At 47.9% G+C, this 20,926-nt stretch overlaps 1 protein-coding gene across 10 annotated transcripts in view; it reads left to right on the plus strand.

Annotated features, from left to right (window-relative positions):
- LOC106609771 (nuclear respiratory factor 1) overlaps nt 1-19,408 on the plus strand; it is a 40,429-nt gene extending 21,021 nt beyond the window's left edge. For 2 of the 10 annotated variants that reach the window (XM_045722279.2, XM_045722280.2), the window contains exons 9-13: nt 273-353; nt 5,064-5,114; nt 5,458-5,615; nt 10,901-11,061; nt 17,786-19,408. In XM_045722279.2, the coding sequence (XP_045578235.1) occupies nt 273-353; nt 5,064-5,114; nt 5,458-5,615; nt 10,901-11,061; nt 17,786-17,946 (612 nt within the window). In that variant the 3' untranslated portion in view covers nt 17,947-19,408. The remainder of the gene's footprint in view (nt 1-272; nt 354-5,063; nt 5,115-5,457; nt 5,616-10,900; nt 11,062-17,785) is intronic. The other 8 variants (XM_045722283.2, XM_045722282.2, XM_045722281.2 and 5 more) reach the window with 8 other exon arrangements.
- Nucleotides 19,409-20,926: the final 1,518 nt, after the last annotated feature.

Raw genomic sequence — 20,926 nt, forward strand, 5'->3', positions numbered from 1 at the left:
TTAATGTTACTGTTAAGTCTCCAGAGTAGTGAACATAGCGTGTAGCTGAAATGTTTTTCTGACTGGCTCCATTACACACTTTTAGGCAATATGCCCCTTTACACCTTATCACTTATAATAAATAAATACAAAACGATTTTGATGGCGTTTTAAGCCTGAAGATCGTTTTTCTGCAGTGTGCGGACAGCGTTTCCTCTTTTTGAGATGCTAATGTTAACCATCTCCTGATTCCTAATTGGCTTATATCATTCCTCACCTCTCCTCGGCAATAGTTGATGTGTGGTGAGCTTTCTGGCGCAAAGGGGCAGTCCAGACCACACCCAGGTGGGTTCTACACATTGGTCATGGATGAGGTGATTTCCCCCTTACTATTTAAAGCGCTGACAGGGATTTTTCTGCCATTGAAATCCTTGGGCGGGCCGCCTAAACGGTTTATCGGGTTACCTAAGTCCACACAGTGAGGGAGAAACGTTTTTATTTTTGATAGATTTTCGGGATGGAAAAACACTTTTCAGTGTAAACTTAAACGACAGATATAACGGATGTAGAAAAGACAATATATATATATATATATATATATATATATATATATATATATATATATATATATATATATATATATATATATATATACTGCTCAAAAAAATAAAGGGAACACTAAAATAACACATCCTAGATCTGAATGAATGAAATAATCTTATTAACTACTTTTTTCTTTACATAGTTGAATGTGCTGACAACAAAATCACACAAAAATAATCAATGGAAATCCAATTTATCAACCCATGGAGGTCTGGATTTGGAGTCCCACTCAAAATTAAAGTGGAAAACCACACTACAGGCTGATCCAACTTTGATGTAATGTCCTTAAAACAAGTCAAAATGAGGCTCAGTAGTGTGTGTGGCCTCCACGTGCCTGTATGACCTCCCTACAACGCCTGGGCATGCTCCTGATGAGGTGGCGGATGGTCTCCTGAGGGATCTCCTCACAGACCTGGACTAAAGCATCCGCCAACTCCTGGACAGTCTGTGGTGCAACGTGGCGTTGGTGGATGGAGCGAGACATGATGTCCCAGATGTGCTCAATTGGATTCAGGTCTGGGGAACGGGCGGGCCAGTCCATAGCATCAATGCCTTCCTCTTGCAGGAACTGCTGACACACTCCAGCCACATGAGGTCTAGCATTGTCTTGCATTAGGAGGAACCCAGGGCCAACCGCACCAGCATATGGTCTCACAAGGGCTCTGAGGATCTCATCTCGGTACCTAATAGCAGTCAGGCTACCTCTGGCGAGCACATGGAGGGCTGTGCGGCCCCCCCAAAGAAATGCCACCCCACACCATGACTGACCCACCGCCAAACCGGTCATGCTGGAGGATGTTGCAGGCAGCAGAACGTTCTCCACGGCGTCTCAAGACTCTGTCACGTCTGTCACATGTGCTCAGTGTGAACCTGCTTTCATCTGTGAAGAGCACAGGGCGCCAGTGGCGAATTTGCCAATCTTGGTGTTCTCTGGCAAATGCCAAACGTCCTGCACGGTGTTGGGCTGTAAGCACAACCCCCACCTGTGGACGTCGGGCCCTCATCCCACCCTCATGGAGTCTGTTTCTGACCGTTTGAGCAGACACATGCACATTTGTGGCCTGCTGGAGGTCATTTTGCAGGGCTCTGGCAGTGCTCCTCCTGCTCCTCCTTGCACAAAGGCGGAGGTAGCGGTCCTGCTGCTGGGTTGTTGCCCTCCTACGGCCTCCTCCACGTCTCCTGATGTACTGGCCTGTCTCCTGGTAGCGCCTCCATGCTCTGGACACTACGCTGACAGACACAGCAAACCTTCTTGCCACAGCTCGCATTGATGTGCCATCCTGGATGAGCTGCACTACCTGAGCCACTTGTGTGGGTTGTAGACTCCGTCTCATGCTACCACTAGAGTGAAAGCACCGCCAGCATTCAAAAGTGACCAAAACATCAGCCAGGAAGCATAGGAACTGAGAAGTGGTCTGTGGTCACCACCTGCGGAACCACTCCTTTATTGGGGGTGTCTTGCTAATTGCCTATAATTTCCACCTGTTGTCTATTCCATTTGCACAACAGCATGTGAAATTTATTGTCAATCAGTGTTGCTTCCTAAGTGGACAGTTTGATTTCACAGAAGTGCGATTGACTTGGAGTTACATTGCGTTGTTTAAGTGTTCCTTTTATTTTTTTGAGCAGTGTATTAGAATATGATCTTTGAGAACTAACAATCACCAAAGTAAAAACAATACATTTAGCAGTATTGATTTTGTTATTATGCTTGAGCAAAATATCTCCGCATTAGCCATGGCAGAACTGCAGGAAATTTGCTTTAAAACTGCAATATCTTCTCTCAGCTCCATGGAGAAATATGTAGAACTGCAGAAAATTAGCTTTTAAAACCCCCCGAAAAAATGATCTCTGCTCCATGGAGAAATGTGAGCCCTGCAGGAAATGAACTTTAAAACCTCCTGAAAATGATCTCCGCTCCATGGAGAAATGTGTAGAACTGAGGGAAATTGGCTTAAAATGCAAATAATCCTGTACACCATCAAGATGAGGGCCTCTTAAATTCATCTGCGCCTACGGGCTGACTGCGCCCGTTGCCATGCCTACCAACTAAGCCCTTTTTTGATCCAGAAAAAACCCTGCGCTGATATAAAAAGCGCCATAGAAATCAGTCTTGTTTTTGTTTCATTATGTTAAGTGTTGTAGAACATGCAGCACTGTAGTGTACCTTACATTCTGGGATCCAGCGATACTGCTAGTGTGGTGTACCTTACATTCTGGGATCCAGCGATACTGCTAGTGTGGTGTACCTTACATTCTGGGATCCGGCGATACTGCTAGTGTGGTGTACCTTACATTCTGGGATCCGGCGATACTGCTAGTGTGGTGTACCTTACACTCTGGGATCCGGCGATACTGCTCGTGTGGTGTACCTTACACTCTGGGATCCGGCGATACTGCTAGTGTGGTGTACCTTACACTCTGGGATCCGGCGATACTGCTCGTGTGGTGTACCTTACACTCTGGGATCCGGCGATACTGCTCGTGTGGTGTACCTTACACTCTGGGATCCGGCGATACTGCTCGTGTGGTGTACCTTACACTCTGGGATCCGGCGATACTGCTCGTGTGGTGTACCTTACACTCTGGGATCCGGCGATACTGCTAGTGTGGTGTACCTTACACTCTGGGATCCGGCGATACTGCTAGTGTGGTGTACCTTACACTCTGGGATCCGGCGATACTGCTCGTGTGGTGTACCTTACACTCTGGGATCCGGCGATACTGCTAGTGTGGTGTACCTTACACTCTGGGATCCGGCGATACTGCTAGTGTGGTGTACCTTACACTCTGGGATCCGGCGATACTGCTAGTGTGGTGTACCTTACACTCTGGGATCCGGCGATACTGCTAGTGTGGTGTACCTTACACTCTGGGATCCGGCGATACTGCTAGTGTGGTGTACCTTACACTCTGGGAACCCGGCGATACTGCTCGTGTGGTGTACCTTACATTCTGGGAACCCGGCGATACTGCTCGTGTGGTGTACCTTACACTCTGGGATCCGGCGATACTGCTAGTGTGGTGTACCTTACACTCTGGGATCCGGCGATACTGCTCGTGTGGTGTACCTTACACTCTGGGATCCGGCGATACTGCTCGTGTGGTGTACCTTACACTCTGGGATCCGGCGATACTGCTAGTGTGGTGTACCTTACACTCTGGGATCCGGCGATACTGCTAGTGTGGTGTACCTTACACTCTGGGATCCGGCGATACTGCTAGTGTGGTGTACCTTACACTCTGGGATCCGGCGATACTGCTAGTGTGGTGTACCTTACACTCTGGGATCCGGCGATACTGCTAGTGTGGTGTACCTTACATTCTGGGAACCCGGCGATACTGCTCGTGTGGTGTACCTTACATTCTGGGAACCCGGCGATACTGCTCGTGTGGTGTACCTTACACTCTGGGATCCGGCGATACTGCTCGTGTGGTGTACCTTACATTCTGGGATCCGGCGATACTGCTAGTGTGGTGTACCTTACATTCTGGGATCCGGCGATACTGCTCGTGTGGTGTACCTTACATTCTGGGATCCGGCGATACTGCTCGTGTGGTGTACCTTACATCTGGGATCCGGCGATACTGCTCGTGTGGTGTACCTTACATTCTGGGATCCGGCGATACTGCTAGTGTGGTGTACCTTACACTCTGGGATCCGGCGATACTGCTAGCCAAAGATGTGCATGCATGGATAAATAATCCTGTTGGTTTATAGTCCTATTTCATTTTCAAGAGATGATCAATACAAGGCTTTGGTTTTAAACAGAATTTTATATTACTCAAAACTTTAATGTGTTCCGGCCTCCCGAGTGCACAGCGGTCTAAAACACTGCATCTCAGTGCTAGAGGCGTCCCTACAGACCCGGGTTCGTACCCGGGCTGTGTCGCAGCCGGCCGCGACCAGGAGACCCATGAGGCGGCGCACAATTGGCCCAGCGTTGTCCGGGTTAAGGGAGGGTTTGGCCGGCCGGGATGTCCTTGTCCCATAGCGCACTAGCGAGTCCTTGTGGCGGGCCGGGCGCATGCGTGCTGACTTCGGTCGCCAACTGTACGGCGTTTCCTCCGACACATTTGGTGCTTCTGGGTTAAGCGAGCAATGTGTCAAGTAGCAGTGCGGCTTGGCGGGGTCGTGTTTCGGAGGACGCATGGCTCTCGACCTTCGCCTCTCCCGGGTCCATAGGGGAGTTGCAGCGATGGGACAAGATTAACTACCAATTGGATATCATGAAATTGGGGAGGAAAAAATGCATTTAATCAACAACAACAAAAGCTTTTATGCGTTGTCTGAATATGTTAGCCAACAAAACATTTTTATTGTAATTTGCATGATATGGTATTTGTAGGATTGTCATAAATCACTATGGCTTCATCTCTTGTTGAGGAACATGTCATTTACTGTTCTGTAACCCTGCAATGCAACTTCATACTCTGTTTCAATATCATTGCTGAATACCAAGTTCTCTACTCTTCACCAGAATATGTCGGTGTGTCGCACGTTACCGATGGAGGTGTCGCCACAGTTTATTGTAAGCGGCAGATCTACGTCACATTTTATGTTAATTGACTACAACAAATGTTTGTCGAAGGATCACAATCATACTCGTTTTTGTTTGTCGTAGTGTAGAAACACCCTAACTCTGCCTCTCTCTGTCACTTTCCCCCTCTCTTACTCTCTCCCTCTCTCTTACGACTTCCTCTCTCCATCTCTCACCTCCCCCTCCTCTCCACCTCTTACCATCTTTTTTCTCTCCCTCTCTTACCCTCTTCCTTCTATCCTATTTCCCCCCCCCCCTCAATCCCTCCCTCACCCCTCCCTCCTTCCTCCATCCCTCTCTCCCCCTCCCCCCTCCATCCCTCCTTACTGGCCAGGTTGAGCAGAACTGGGCGACTCTACAGGGTGGGGAGATGACCATACAGACCACACAGGCGTCCGAGGCCAATCAGGCGGTCGCGTCCCTCGCCGAGGCTGCTGTCGCCGCCTCCCAGGAGATGCAGCAGGGAGCCACCGTCACCATGGCACTTAACGGGTAGGGCGTGTTCATTAGGGCACACCGTCACCATGGCACTTAACGGGTAGGGCGTGTTCATTAGGGCACACCGTCACCATGGCACTTAACGGGTAGGGCGTGTTCATTAGGGCACACCGTCACCATGGCACTTAACGGGTAGGGCGTGTTCATTAGGGCACACCATCACCATGGCACTTAACGGGTAGGGCGTGTTCATTAGGGCACACCGTCACCATGGCACTTAATTGGGTAGGGCGTGTTCATTAGGGCACACCGTCACCATGGCACTTAACGGGTAGGGCGTGTTCAGGGGGGTTGGGGGGGGTTGGTGTGAAGGGACAAGCAGGGTCGTCCAGCCAGGCGAAGAAAATGTACAACTCAACAGCATTGTGGACAATCAGGCCATATGCTCTATCTGCACTGACTCTGGGAGTAGGTGACTATTGAGAGTATTTAGTCTGGGGGACCAGTCTTCATAATGACAACACACAGATACCACAGCCATTGGATGACCCATCCATGTTTACTTAAAGGCCTAGTGCAGTCAAATGTGACCAACCGGGCCTGGCTGCATGACGTAATGCACAACCTCATACGGACCTTCTGATAGGACGAGGCAGAGCTCTGTTGGTCAGGTGACCTGCGGGCTGTGCCTCTGGCGCTTTTATAAACCATCCCAATTCCCCCAGGCTCCACAGCGGACTGCTATTGGTTCGACTACTGTAGGCTAGTTGGTGAGTGATGACCTGTGGACCCATTAGCAGAATACTGAGAGTAAAGATACTCACTGGCAAGGACTGCAGGACAGCGGCCTTCCTTTGTCAATACATGTGTTTTACCCAAGATTTACACCCAGTCATCAGTGTATCTTTTTAGCTACTGACAGTCATCAGTGACTGCTGCCATCTCTAACAGGTTTCTCTTGTGAAATAGATTTGATGTCAGTGAGACTAAACTGTATATTTAAATGTTAAATCAAATAAAAACTGTAACCATGGTATAATGTTGTTACAGAATGTCATTACGTAACACACCGTGTCAATCTAAAAACATCCAAACTGAATGAAACCTGCAGAAACATTTTGAGATTGGGAGAAATCTAATTCTGTAAACAACGTGCACAATGCACACATCTCCTGCTGCGCTGCTTGGGGGTGGGGCTCTCTGTGGGCTTAATGCAGGATGCTGGTACAAGGGTGTGGAGTCAGAATCCTGCTGTCCCACAATGCCGCAGTGGGATTGAGGTATGGTCACCGCCCAGATGCTCTCTCCTCTCTGTTTATAATGGAGTAGGATGAAGTTGCCCATAGACGCTGATTTTGGGTCAGTTTAGCATGTCCCCCACTGATGGTTAAAGGCCCAGCCCAGTGCAGTCAAATGGGTGATTTTCCAGTGTTTTATGTATTTCCACACTGAGGTTGGAATAATACTGTGAAATTGTGAAAATGATGATAATGCCATTTTAGTGTTAGAGCTGTTTGAAAAGACCGGCTGATTTCACCATGCAGTAAATTAGTTAATAGACCAATAAGAAAGAGGTTTCCAAACATCTGCCAAAAACAGCTGAAGTAACATTTTCCCCTCCCCACTCAGACCACTCTGACAGTTCTTGTTTGAGAAATTGTCCTTAATTAAGAAGCTATTTTAGTTGAAACCGTTTTAATTGAAAACAATCATGTAAGGTCCTTAATTGTTACCTAGAAATGATTTGATATTGAGATAAAAACAGCTGCATTGGGCCTTTAAGGACAGTGCTTGCATTGGCAATGGGGCATCTTATAGCGTGAACAAAGTGCATCTAGGTGTATTCATATCAGCAAGTGCTGACACGAGACCCTGGGGTCTGAGCCGTAACAAGGGAGGGGCAGGCAACTAGGCTGAATAGTGTTATTCTCATAGTCTCTAATTGCATAGGTAGTTCTATAACACCTGTGATGTCAGAAAGCGGGGACGGTTGGAGCAGGAAACTAAGGGTCCCATAGGGACATGGGGTCAGCTGCTTTTTCCTCCCGTTTCAGTGTTTAATTTTAGTTAATTAATTAGCCATTACCTTTGTACTCAACTGCCTCGCCTGGTTTCTGGGGTGTTAAGTGGTTGCTAACCAACCAATCAGCCGCTACATTTATTCCTCACAAAACCACTGCTGAATGAGTTTGCGCTTTTCACAAAAGTGTGGTAACGGGTGTTTGTGAACTAAACAGTAAAACTGCTAAAACTGGTTTAAAGTCATTTGCTTTTTTGGAACCTATTGTGTGTACTAAGTGTAAAGATGCTGGCGGTGCACTTGTTAACACTACGGTAGATGCTGGCGGTGCACTCGTCGACACTACGGTAGTTTGGAGTCATTTCCTCCAGTGTCTTGGAGTTCCCATTGGGGCTTGTTACAGGAGTCCTCTTCCCTCCTGGTTACCTCATGTGAGCAGCGCGGCACTCTGCACTTTGCCAGAACCTTCCGTCCCTGTTTCCCAACCCCCAGTGCCCACTGAGGAGGGAAAATGCTTTTTTTCTCTCTCTCTCAAAAAGAGCTTATTTTTACCCTAGTGGATGTTCTCATTATGACAGAATGGTTGAAAATGGGATATGTCAATTCTTGTCAGTGTGATCTTTAGTTTGTTCTATAAATGTGAGCTGTAAACAGTCATTCTATGAATCGTTGTGGATGAAACTCTTGGGTGTTGATTATATTTCCTATGTCGTTTGGCTGGAAGAGGAGAACTAGGAGTTAGTATCCCTGTTGAGGAATATGTGTCAGATTCCCAAAGTAAGGTGATTTACCCAATAAATTACTGGGAGTTTATATATGGAGTGTTTGACTCTTTATTTTTATAGTTTATTCGCCGTTAGTCAGCACCTCCACACAATCTTTTTTCTGGGTGTGCGCCAGCTCATGTCTTTTAGATTCCCAAAGTTGACCATGGCAGAAAAGATGCTTTATAATGACCCCCGTGTTCTAATGACCCCATCCCCCGTGTTCTAATGACCCCATCCCCCGTGTTCTAATGACCCCATCCCCCCGTGTTCTAATGACCCCATCCCCCCCGTGTTCTAATGACCCCATCCCCCCCCGTGTTCTAATGACCCCATCCCCCCCGTGTTCTAATGACCCCATCTCCCCCGTGTTCTAATGACCCCATCCCCCGTGTTCTAATGACCCCATCTCCCCCCGTGTTCTAATGACCCCATCTCCCCCGTGTTCTAATGACCCCATCTCCCCCGTGTTCTAATGACCCCATCTCCCCCCGTGTTCTAATGACCCCATCCCCCCGTGTTCTAATGACCCCATCCCCCCGTGTTCTAATGACCCCATCTCCCCCCGTGTTCTAATGACCCCATCTCCCCCCGTGTTCTAATGACCCCATCTCCCCCGTGTTCTAATGACCCCATCCCCCCGTGTTCTAATGACCCCATCCCCCCCGTGTTCTAATGACCCCATCTCCCCCCGTGTTCTAATGACCCCATCTCCCCCCGTGTTCTAATGACCCCATCTCCCCCCGTGTTCTAATGACCCCATCCCCCCGTGTTCTAATGACCCCATCCCCCCGTGTTCTAATGACCCCATCCCCCCGTGTTCTAATGACCCCATCCCCCCGTGTTCTAATGACCCCATCCCCCCGTGTTCTAATGACCCCATCCCCCGTGTTCTAATGACCCCATCCCCCGTGTTCTAATGACCCCATCCCCCGTGTTCTAATGACCCCATCCCCCGTGTTCTAATGACCCCATCCCCCCGTGTTCTAATGACCCCATCCCCCCGTGTTCTAATGACCCCATCCCCCGTGTTCTAATGACCCCATCCCCCCGTGTTCTAATGACCCCATCCCCCGTGTTCTAATGACCCCATCCCCCGTGTTCTAATGACCCCATCCCCCGTGTTCTAATGACCCCATCCCCCGTGTTCTAATGACCCCATCCCCCGTGTTCTAATGACCCCATCCCCCCGTGTTCTAATGACCCCATCCCCCCGTGTTCTAATGACCCCATCCCCCCCGTGTTCTAATGACCCCATCCCCCCCGTGTTCTAATGACCCCATCCCCCCCGTGTTCTAATGACCCCATCCCCCCCGTGTTCTAATGACCCCATCCCCCCCGTGTTCTAATGACCCCATCCCCCCGTGTTCTAATGACCCCATCCCCCGTGTTCTAATGACCCCATCCCCCGTGTTCTAATGACCCCATCCCCCCGTGTTCTAATGACCCCATCCCCCCGTGTTCTAATGACCCCATCCCCCCGTGTTCTAATGACCCCCGTGTTCTAATGACCCCCCGTGTTCTAATGACCCCATCCCCCCGTGTTCTAATGACCCCCGTGTTCTAATGACCCCCGTGTTCTAATGACCCCCGTGTTCTAATGACCCCATCCCCCGTGTTCTAATGACCCCATCCCCCGTGTTCTAATGACCCCATCCCCCCCGTGTTCTAATGACCCCATCTCCCCCCGTGTTCTAATGACCCCATCTCCCCCCGTGTTCTAATGACCCCATCTCCCCCCGTGTTCTAATGACCCCATCTCCCCCCGTGTTCTAATGACCCCATCTCCCCCCGTGTTCTAATGACCCCATCTCCCCCCGTGTTCTAATGACCCCATCTCCCCCCGTGTTCTAATGACCCCATCTCCCCCCGTGTTCTAATGACCCCATCCCCCCCGTGTTCTAATGACCCCCGTGTTCTAATGACCCCATCTCCCCCGTGTTCTAATGACCCCATCTCCCCCCGTGTTCTAATGACCCCATCTCCCCCCGTGTTCTAATGACCCCATCTCCCCCCGTGTTCTAATGACCCCATCTCCCCCCGTGTTCTAATGACCCCATCTCCCCCCGTGTTCTAATGACCCCATCTCCCCCCGTGTTCTAATGACCCCATCTCCCCCCCGTGTTCTAATGACCCCATCCCCCCCCCCCCGTGTTCTAATGACCCCATCTCCCCCCGTGTTCTAATGACCCCATCTCCCCCCGTGTTCTAATGACCCCATTCCTTGTCAGCAGTCCAGGGGCACTGGGGTCAGTTTGGGGGTGGTGGGAGGATGGGTGTATTGTTTTAAAGAGTGTCCCAATGCAGAGCCAAATATGTGCAATGGTGCGCTGCCTACTCACCTTCAGATGTGGGGAGTTGAAGTGGGTGTTTGGGTGAGAGTGTTGGGCCTCTGGCACCACCATACTGTCAGGGTTGGGGCTTGGGTTGTTGTCCCCTCTCCTTATAATTGTGAATGTCCACCAGTCTGTCAACGTTGTTTGGATGCGTAGGGTGGACAAATAGCCACACATCACCTCCTTTCCATCTCTAAGCTGTGTGTGATTGTGTTGCAGTGAGGCTGCGGCCCATGCAGTGGCGACGCTGGCTGAGGCCACCCTACAGGGAGGAGGTCAAATCGTTCTGGCCGGGGAAACGGCGGCTGCTGTAGGAGCACTGACTGGAGTGCAAGATGGCAGCGGTACGTACCACACAACCTCTCAACAACTATTGTCAGGTAATTGACTCACCTGTATAAATCAATGTGAAATAGTCCACTGACACTCCTCATACCATTACAACACCCCCCCTACAACATTACAACACCCCCCCTACCATTACAACACCCCCCCTCTAACATTACAACACCCCCCCTCTAACATTACAACACCCCCCCTACCATTACAACACCCCCCCTACCATTACAACACCCCCCCTCTAACATTACAACACCCCCCCTCTAACATTACAACACCCCCCCTCTAACATTACAACACCCCCCCTAACATTACAACACCCCCCCCCAACATAAAATAATAATAATGCCTTTTGTGAACTAACACTGGCACCCCCCCTTTCTAGCTCTGACTTTGCTGATAGCTACTTCATTGATGGAAAATGTACTTACTGTGATATGTGGTTGTCTCACCTAGCTAACAGTAAGTTGCACTGGATAAGAGTCTGCTAAAATGTCAATTCAAACAACAGCCCTAGCGTTTGAACCCACGCAGCCCTAGCGTTTGAACCCACGCAGCCCTAGCGTTTGAACCCACGCAGCCCTAGCGTTTGAACCCACACGTTGTTTCATATACACCATGCATACAAAACGACTAAATCACTCAGTTGAACATAATCCTCCCATATCATGATGACCTGTCTGGGGTGTCAGCTACAGGTAACACAGCACATACAAACCTGTCCCCTGCTCTCGCTAGGATAACCCAGGTTCCCCAGCTGTGCTGTTTGTGTGTGTGTGTGTGGCTCATACTAGATACTCTGTACAGACCAACAAAAGGGCTTAACAAGAAAAACTTCCAAAAGGACTAATTGGGGGGAGAATGATTTTACTGTAGCGCAGAGGCCTGCCTGAACTTGACTCTGCCCATGTGTTTCATTAAGTGACCACAACTGTCCAGTTTCCTTGTTTGAATGTTAACTGAATGTTAATGATACTCAGTTTACACTAGATGTATATCATTCATTACATTCAGAGCAAGTCAAGCTCCTTTCATATTCAACTCATTCAAATTGTCTGGAACGGTGGCAAATGAAAATCACTAAAAGGCGGGAGGTTTTGAACAAGGGGCGGGAGGTTTTGAACAAGGGGCGGGAGGTTTTGAACAAGGGGCGGGAGGTGTTTTGAACAAGGCGGTTTCAATGTGCATTTAACAAGGGAGTTGGTATGACTGGATATATATTTGGTCCTGTACTTTAGTTGTGGAGTTTGTTGTGTACTTTCTGATTTTACCCCAGAAGGTGAGGTCCACATAAAAGGACTGTTGATGAGTATGGTTCTTGGGTGGTAGCAACACCGGGACACATTAGTGAAGCTGGTTTTCCTCCATTGAGTCTAGTCTTCCCAGTTACACAGTAGTGTCTGTATCACAGCTGGGTTCCAGTACTATTTACTGTATTTGAATTACTTTCAAATACATTTCAAAACAAGAAAATAAGTATTTCAAATACTTAAATAGACATGTATTTAAACCCAGGTCTGGTCAGTATGTGAGGGAATAGGACAGGATATGCCAGGTCTGGTCAGTGTGTGAGGGAATAGGACAGGAACAGCCAGGTCTGGACAGTGTGTGAGGGAATAGGACAGGACCTGCCAGGTCTGGTCAGTATGTGAGGGAATAGGACAGGATATGCCAGGTCTGGTCAGTGTGTGAGGGAATAGGACAGGAACAGCCAGGTCTGGACAGTGTGTGAGGGAATAGGACAGGACCTGCCAGGTCTGGTCAGTATGTGAGGGAATAGGACAGGACCTGCCAGGTCTGGTCAGTATGTGAGGGAATAGGACAGGATATTGCCAGGTCTGGTCAGTATGTGAGGGAATAGGACAGGAGCTGCCAGGTCTGGTCAGTATGTGAGGGAATAGGACAGGAGATGCCAGGTCTGGTCAGTATGTGAGGGAATAGGACAGGAGCTGCCAGGTCTGGTCAGTATGTGAGGGAATAGGACAGGAGAGGCCAGGTCGTATGATACCAGCTCTCATCAGCTGATGGTTACATCATGATCTCAGTAGCAGCTTTTATCCACGTAACACTCCACCACCATCATTCCAGAAACTCCATACTCTCTGCCTTCAGGGCTAGTTTCCTGTCTCTTCACGTCACACCCCTGTCCTACAATGGGCCATGCCCCTGCTGGTGACCCTTCCCCCTCAGGCACGGGGGCGTTGTCATCTCCCTGAAGTGCTCTTGCTAAAGAGGCTTTGATCCACTCCATTATCAGTCTATAGTCTAATCACTGGGCCAGCTGTCAGCGCCCTGGGACCGGACAGCAACCGGCCTCATGGTGACTCACACTGTCCCCTCCTCTACCACTGCCCACAGGCTGCAGTAGGAAGAAGGCCACTAGCAAAGGTGTGTCTTTAAACACCCAAAGCTGATTAGCAAGCACTACAACTACATTTAAAGAAATGGACATCAGGAAGCCTTCTTTCCCCCCCACAATGTGCCTGCCCATCATTTTACAGTCGCTGCATTGCATTGCAGTGAGAATCTAATGCTTTTCTCCTAAGTGAAGTTAAAGCTGTCCCTATTGGGTGTGGTATGTTTCACAGGAGTGACAGACGGTATGACCGACGAAAAACATGTTCCGATTTGGACATGAATCATACGGTCATTTGCAAAATAGCTACCCTTTTTAAGACGCCCATCTGTTGGGTCGTCACTAGTTAACACAGCCACAACGTCATAATTATGGCTAAACCCCACCCCTTTCTACAATTTATCTTCTTAAAATCTGATTTTAAACCTAACTTTAACCACACTACTAACCCTAACTTTAAGACCAAAAAGACCATTTTGACTTTGTGGCTGTGTTATCTAGTGAAAACCCATCTGTTGTGGCTTTTTGTGAGCCGTCAAAAACTCAGCCACTCTGTTTAGTGAATGGACAGGGAGGGAGGCAGCAGAACCGAGGAGCCTGAGGCTAGGAAAAGGCATTGTGGGATAGCTGGAGCCCCTTCCGTGCCCCATCATTCTACAAGGGGGTTATTTTAGCCAGTTGGTAGAAGCCACAGCGCTAAACCTCCCTCCCTTGTAGCTTCTGCTGTTAGGCTGCATCCCAAATGGCACCCTATCCCCTATATAGTTCACTACTTTTGTCCAAAGCAGTCACAAGTAGTGCACTGTATAGGGAATAGAATGCCATTTGGAACACATCCTTAGTATGTTAGCTAGCAGCAGGCCCCACTCAGCTAACAACCAGCCCTTCACCTGTTGGCCCAGTGCTGCTCCTCTCCTGAGCCTGTTGACCTTTACCTAATCACCGTAATGGAGGAGTGGAGGGGCCACTGTTTGAAGTGCTGCCTGATTGGCTAGCTTTGTCCCTAGCACACATACATACACACACACTCATCGACCATGGCCCTCAATGTCATAGTAAGTGAAGGTGAGCGGCTTGGCCTGGTACTTGACTCAGTAAGCACCGGTCTCTCTCTCTCTCTCTCTCTCTCTCTCTCTCTCTCTCTCTCTCTCTCTCTCTCTCTCTCTCTCTCTCGCTCTCTCGCTCTCTCGCTCTCTGTCTCTGTGTGTGTGTGAATGCCAGGCTAAAACTATATTTAGTCTCCAAATGTTTATTGAAAACATATTTGCACAATGAGCGCTTGTCTCTCAAATACATTGTTACAGTTGTTGGTCAGCTAGCTAGCAAATTGTGCCATATTAGCATTGACTTGAAATCAGTCAAGACATGGTGAACTTACTATGCCAGACTGACCCCCCCCCCCCCCACCGTATTGTAAGCCCTGCTACTATACAATCATCACAGCCAGTCAATCAACACAACTTGATTCTGTCACGTAGCTGGACCAAGTGGACTTATTAGACTACTACAGAGGGGGACCTGGGGCCTCATTTAGAGAAGGCATGTACGCGCAGATTGACCATACGAGTCGACCAAATGGATTTACTTGGCATTACATTTAGTGATTTTATAATTGAGACTTTATTAACGTCTGTAGACAGACATTGTTTAAATTGAATTTCTCACGTTACATTTTAACACTAAAATGTGGTGTTTAAACTAATCACATTTTCTAAAGGAGGGGTCTGGATCCTTTACCTAGTGGATAAGGTAAAGAGGTGTGGGTTATCATATTGTTGATCACATTTATGCATCATTTTCAAAATGCCCGCATTAGTTATCATTATGCCAGTGTATCACTGAAATGTGGAATGACCACGAGCATCTGCCCGCCACCATGCCCAGCTATGACCTCCTTCCCCTAGCCTATGACACTGTGACAGCTTGTGGGGCTGGACAGAGACCCACGTGACTGCAGTAGTAATCCCCAGGCAGAGTCTCTCTCTCTCTCTCACACACACACACACACACACACACACACACACACACACACAGCTGGGCAGGGAGGAGAGGCAGTCCGGTTCAATTGGACCATTGTTCTGCAATGTAGCCTCTCTAAAATGGCTGCCTAAAGCGGTTTGACTCAAGCATGGCTCTCTCTCAGGCCCTAACCCCACCTTAAAGACCCTCATGGACCAAGGCACTATACAGCAGAACTAAAATGGCCAATTGTCATTTGTCCATTTCATCAGTCCCTTTGTCAATACTGCATTGTATGTGTTGCCAAAATATAGAATAGCATAGAAAAATGGATTGTCCTCTCATTCTGGGAAAATAATATTTCACTTCACAATTATGGAATATAAATGTTTATTAGGATCCCCATTAGCTGACGCCATGATGTCAGCTAGTCTTCCTGGGGTCTGACACATAACTAAAAATAAATGTTCAAACAATTACAATTAACGACATTAAACATTGTAGAGGTGCTGGGCTAGTATGGTTACTACACGTGGTCTGCACTTGTGAGGCTGGTTGAGCGTACTGCATTAAATAACCTCTCTTTCGTATCGTCTGAGATCCCTAAAGATTGGGAAGCTGCCGCGGTCATCCCCCTCTTCAAAGGGGGAGACACTCTAGACCCAAACTGCTACAGACCTATATCTATCCTACCCTGTCTTTCTAAAGTCTTCGAAAGCCAAGTTAACAAACAGATCACCGACCACTTCGGATCCCACCGTACATTCTCCGCTGTGCAATCTGGTTTCTGAGCTGGTCATGGGTGCACCTCAGCCACGCTCAAGGTCCTAAACAATATCATAACCGCCATCGATGAGAGACACTACTGTGCAGCCGTCTTCATCGACCTGGCCAAGGCATTCGACTCTGTCAATCACCACATTCTTATCGGCAGACTCAACAGCCTTGGTTTCTCAAATGATTGCCTCGCCTGGTTCACCAACTACTTCTCTGATAGAGTTCAGTGTGTCAAATCGGAGGGCCTGTTGTCCGGACCTCTGGCAGTCTCTATGGGGGTGCCACAGGGTTCAATTCTTGGGCCGACTCTCTTCTCTGTATACATCAATGATGTCGCTCTTGCTGCTGGTGATTCTCTGATCCACCTCCAGACAACACCATTCTGTATACTTCTGGCCCTTCTTTGGACACTGTTAACTAACCTCCAGGCGAGCTTCAATGCCATACAACACTCCTTCCATGGCCTCCAACTGCTCTTAAATACAAGTAAAACTAAATGCATGCTCTTCAACCGATCGCTGCCCGCACCCGCCTACCCGTCTAGCATCACTACTCTGGACGGTTCTGACTTAGAATACATGGACAACTACAAATACCTAGGTGTCTGGTTAGACTGTAAACTCTCCTTCCAGACTCATATTAAGCATCTCCAATCCAAAATTAGATCTAGAATCGGCTTCCTATTTCGCAACAAAGCATCCTTCACTTATGCTGCCAAACATACCCTTGTAAAACTGACCATCCTACCGATCCTCGACTTCGGCGATGTTATTTACAAAATGGCCTTCAACACTCTACTCAGCAAACTGGATGCAGTCTATCACAGTGCCATCCATTTTGTCACCAAAGCCCCATATACTACCCACCACTGACCTGTATGCTCTCGTTGGCTGGCCCTCGTTTCATATTTGTCACCAAACCCACTGGCTCCAGGTCATCTAAGTCTTTGCTAGGTAAAGCCCCGCCTTATCTCAGCTCACTGGTCACCATAGCAGCACCCACCCGTAGCACGCGCTCCAGCAGGTATATTTCACTGGTCATCCCTAAAGCCAACTCCTACTTTGGCCACCTTTCCTTCCAGTTCTCTGCTGCCAATGACTGGAACGAACTGCAAAAATCACTGATGCTGAAGACACATATCTCCCTCACTAGCTTTAATCACCAGCTGTCAGAGCAGCTCACAGATCACTGCACCGGTACATAGCCCATCTGTAAATAGCCCACCCAACTACCTCATTCCCATATTGTCATTTATCTTTTGCTCCTTTGCACCCCAGTATCTCTACTTGCACATTCATCTTCTGCACATCTATCACTCCAGTGGTTAATTGCTAAATTGTAATTATTTTGCCGATATGGCCTATTTATTGCCTTACCTCCCTAATCTTACTACATTTGCACACACTGTATATAGACTTTTCTGTAGTCTTATTTACTGTATGTTTGTTTATCCCATGTGTAACTCTGTGTTTGTGTCGCACTGCTTTGCTTTATCTTGGCCAGGTCACAGTTGTAAATGAGAACATGTTCTCAACTGGCCTACCTGGTTAAATAAAGGTGAAATAAATAAAATAAAAAGACATTTAGGTCGATGGAGAACAGAAGAAAAGGCTACTTTAGACTATTTAAACATGTCTAAGCCTGTATCCCCCCCCCCCTCTGTCTCTCTCCAGGCCTGGTGCAGATCCCAGTCAGCATGTACCAGACGGTGGTTACCAGCCTAGCCCAGGGGAACCGGCCCGTACAAGTGGCCATGGCGCCCGTGGCCACACGCATCGACAACACGGTCACACTGGACGGCCAGGCGGTAGAGGTAGTGACTCTGGAGCAGTGACAATGAATCCTCCCATGGCAGGTGTGTTCCACTGGAACAAAGTCCCAAAATGGCCGCCGCCGGGAGCTGAGGGAGGGATAGTCCGTTTTCACCATAGAGATAGATGGAGGGCTCATCTTTGTATCAGTGCCATTGAGGCCATCTCCATTTTGAATTAGTCAATTTTTCTCTTCACGATTGACTGATCCCTCCTGATAACCTGGTTTGACATTACTCAGTCAGTGGAGGATCAGCCAATGAAGTTGGAAGTCCCCCCCAGTTGACTACATTAAAATGGTGGAAGCCCTAAATGGCGCTGCCCATGCTAATACAGCCTTTTGGCCAGTAGAGGCCTCTATCATTCTCTATGGTTTCCACATGCTGCGCTCTGTACAATGTAAAAAAATATATTTTTTATGTACATCTGCAGGGGAATAAAGAAGTGACGGATTTATCAATGCATTGTTTACTGTGTGTGTGTGTGTGTGTGTGTGTGTGTGTGTGTGTGTGTGTGTGTGTGTGTGTGTATATAGTAGAAGATTTTTGTTTGAATGTCCTTTTTTAGCTTTGATGTTGAGCATTGTGTGACATGGGTTAGAGAGTATTTAGTATTTATTTCTGCACACCTTAACATTTACTTAAAGAATAACCAAAAAGCCAAGGGGGACGCCACCACCACCAATTCACCTTTCATTCTGAACCTATATCACAGTCCCATTAATGACGTTTTGGTACTATGTCTATGTGAGTGTTATTCCATGTTTGTTATAGAATGCGGTTACTAAATCACAATCACTCTCTGCTCTGTTGTCATGGACTTCATATGCAATCAGGTTGTGCCGAAACCCAGGAACCTTTCCACTAATTCCACCCCCTGCTATATTAGTCAATGTTCCTCTTGTACCCTGGATGTCTATGAAGCATCCCAATTATCAACTGTCCACTGTAAGACACTTCACTGCCTAGAATGATTCCAATGAAACATTATTTCTGAAATATGTTACCTGTTGTTGTGTGGTTTATTGTACTGTAGTCCACTCCACACACATGCTGGGATTTGTGAAGACTCAGGATTTATTAGTAAGGTATTTTTATTGTGCTGGATATTTGACGACCTGGCTAGGCAGCCATTTTGACTCCAGAGAATATCACAATTGATTTCTCAAATGCATGAGTAGCTGTCCCTTTTTGAGTATTTCAAAAAAACCAAGACGCTCCTTTTGATGTCAGTGGTAGGAACTTATTCTAAATCATTTTATACATTGAGGGAGGCCGTACTGTGTACTACAGAGCATTCAATGACTTTTGTATTTGTACAGAATACGTGTGCATTCTTTGGATTGATATGACGGTATGAATAAATTCAGCTCACTACAGAGAATCCTTCGTAGAATGAATGATTTAGGAAATACATTAGGTGACTGAATTACACCAAGCATGCAGTCCATGTGATCGCCCAATAAAGTGACTACTGTTCACCGGTCACACTAGCCAGTGTCATCATTGAACTCTGAAGGTGAAATACTTCCTTTCCAAAACCCTACTATTATTCTTCACATCATACCAGGTCGTTGTTGGACTTGTTGGTCCATGCCCCTCTTTTTCTACATGGTATACCGCATATCGATGAAGTTACCCTGCCATGAAAACTCCATGACCTCTATACACTCCACTGTCATCCCCCTACCCGCCACACACACTCAGAGCCTGTCGTGACGGACGGTCAGAGTCCTGGTTACATCATAAGCTGTATTGCACTGTGCAGCCCTCCCTGTGGTTAAAGCCTGGGATTTGCTAGCTGGGTCCTTCTGTTGCGGAGTGGAAGAGAGACGTTGGTTCGGGCCCTAATCCGTCAGGCGTCAACACACACCCCATTCTGCCTCCCAGATTACAGCACAGGAAGCAGGTTACAACCTCATGGATGGAAAGATACACCAAGTCCTGTTGTTTCCTGCTTTGCTATCTTCTCTGTATTGAAGCGCTTGTTTATGAGACATTTTAAGGAGACAATTTTGAGAGGATGTCTAAATGGTGTGTGTGTTGATGTGGTAGGGGGATGTTGGGGGTTAGAGAGCAGCTGGCCACTGGGGGGGTAGGAGCGTGACACGTGTGCATCACCCTGTAGCACCAGAGTAAAAAAGCCTTATTAGAATGCTTTCTGGGAAACAGGCCTTGCCTTCTCTCTCGAAAATATCCACCTATACAGGGAATTTAAAGCCACATTCGTTCTTACCTCGTCTCTCATGACAGACTGCTAAATAAATGAATGGACTCTAATGGAGTAGCCGGCCAGCGCAGACACCAGATTTGGTTCTGTGTGTCGAGATTGATTCTTACCATCCCTGTCTGTTGTTTTGTCCATCCAAACATATTCTTGGGATTTATAGAATGAAGTATCCACTACAAAATAGGAATTAACAAAGTAGCAGGAAGTAACCACTAAGTGCACATCGTACCTCAACATGAGCAGCGGTGTACGCGCCCTGACATACACCTAACACCTCTCAGCACCCTGCGTCCCAAACAGCACCTTATTCCCTATAGTGGATGTGCCCTGGTCAAAAGTAATGCACTATAATAGGGAGCCATTTAGGACGCAGACTTCATGTTAACTGTTTCATCTCCAGTGTCTGATGAAGGCAGGCTCACTGATGAAAGGTGCTGTGGTAAGCCGGTCAGTCAGTGAGGTGGGTGGTGGTGATGTAATCAGCTAATGGTGGCAGCAGATGGATCTATGCGGATGCCTGTTGGGGGGGCTCGGTGATGCGGTGAGGTGTGTGACCTGACCTGTAAAGGATGAAGACCAGGGGGCATCTGGTGACAAATCACCTGTCCACCAATCCTGACTGCTCTACATGCCCCCGGAAACCAAGGTATTTTTCATAAGGACACACCGTAATAAAGTGATTTGCAACGGAAAGCAAAAACTTGTATTTCTTATTGGATTCAGATAGTACCTCCCTGTTTTACTCTGTTTCTGACTGTTTCTTTGCCTTTTCGT

The sequence above is a fragment of the Salmo salar genome, chromosome 07, assembly GCF_965601325.2.
Source record: "Salmo salar chromosome 07, fSalSal1, whole genome shotgun sequence".
Classification (NCBI taxonomy): Eukaryota; Metazoa; Chordata; class Actinopteri; order Salmoniformes; family Salmonidae; genus Salmo; species Salmo salar.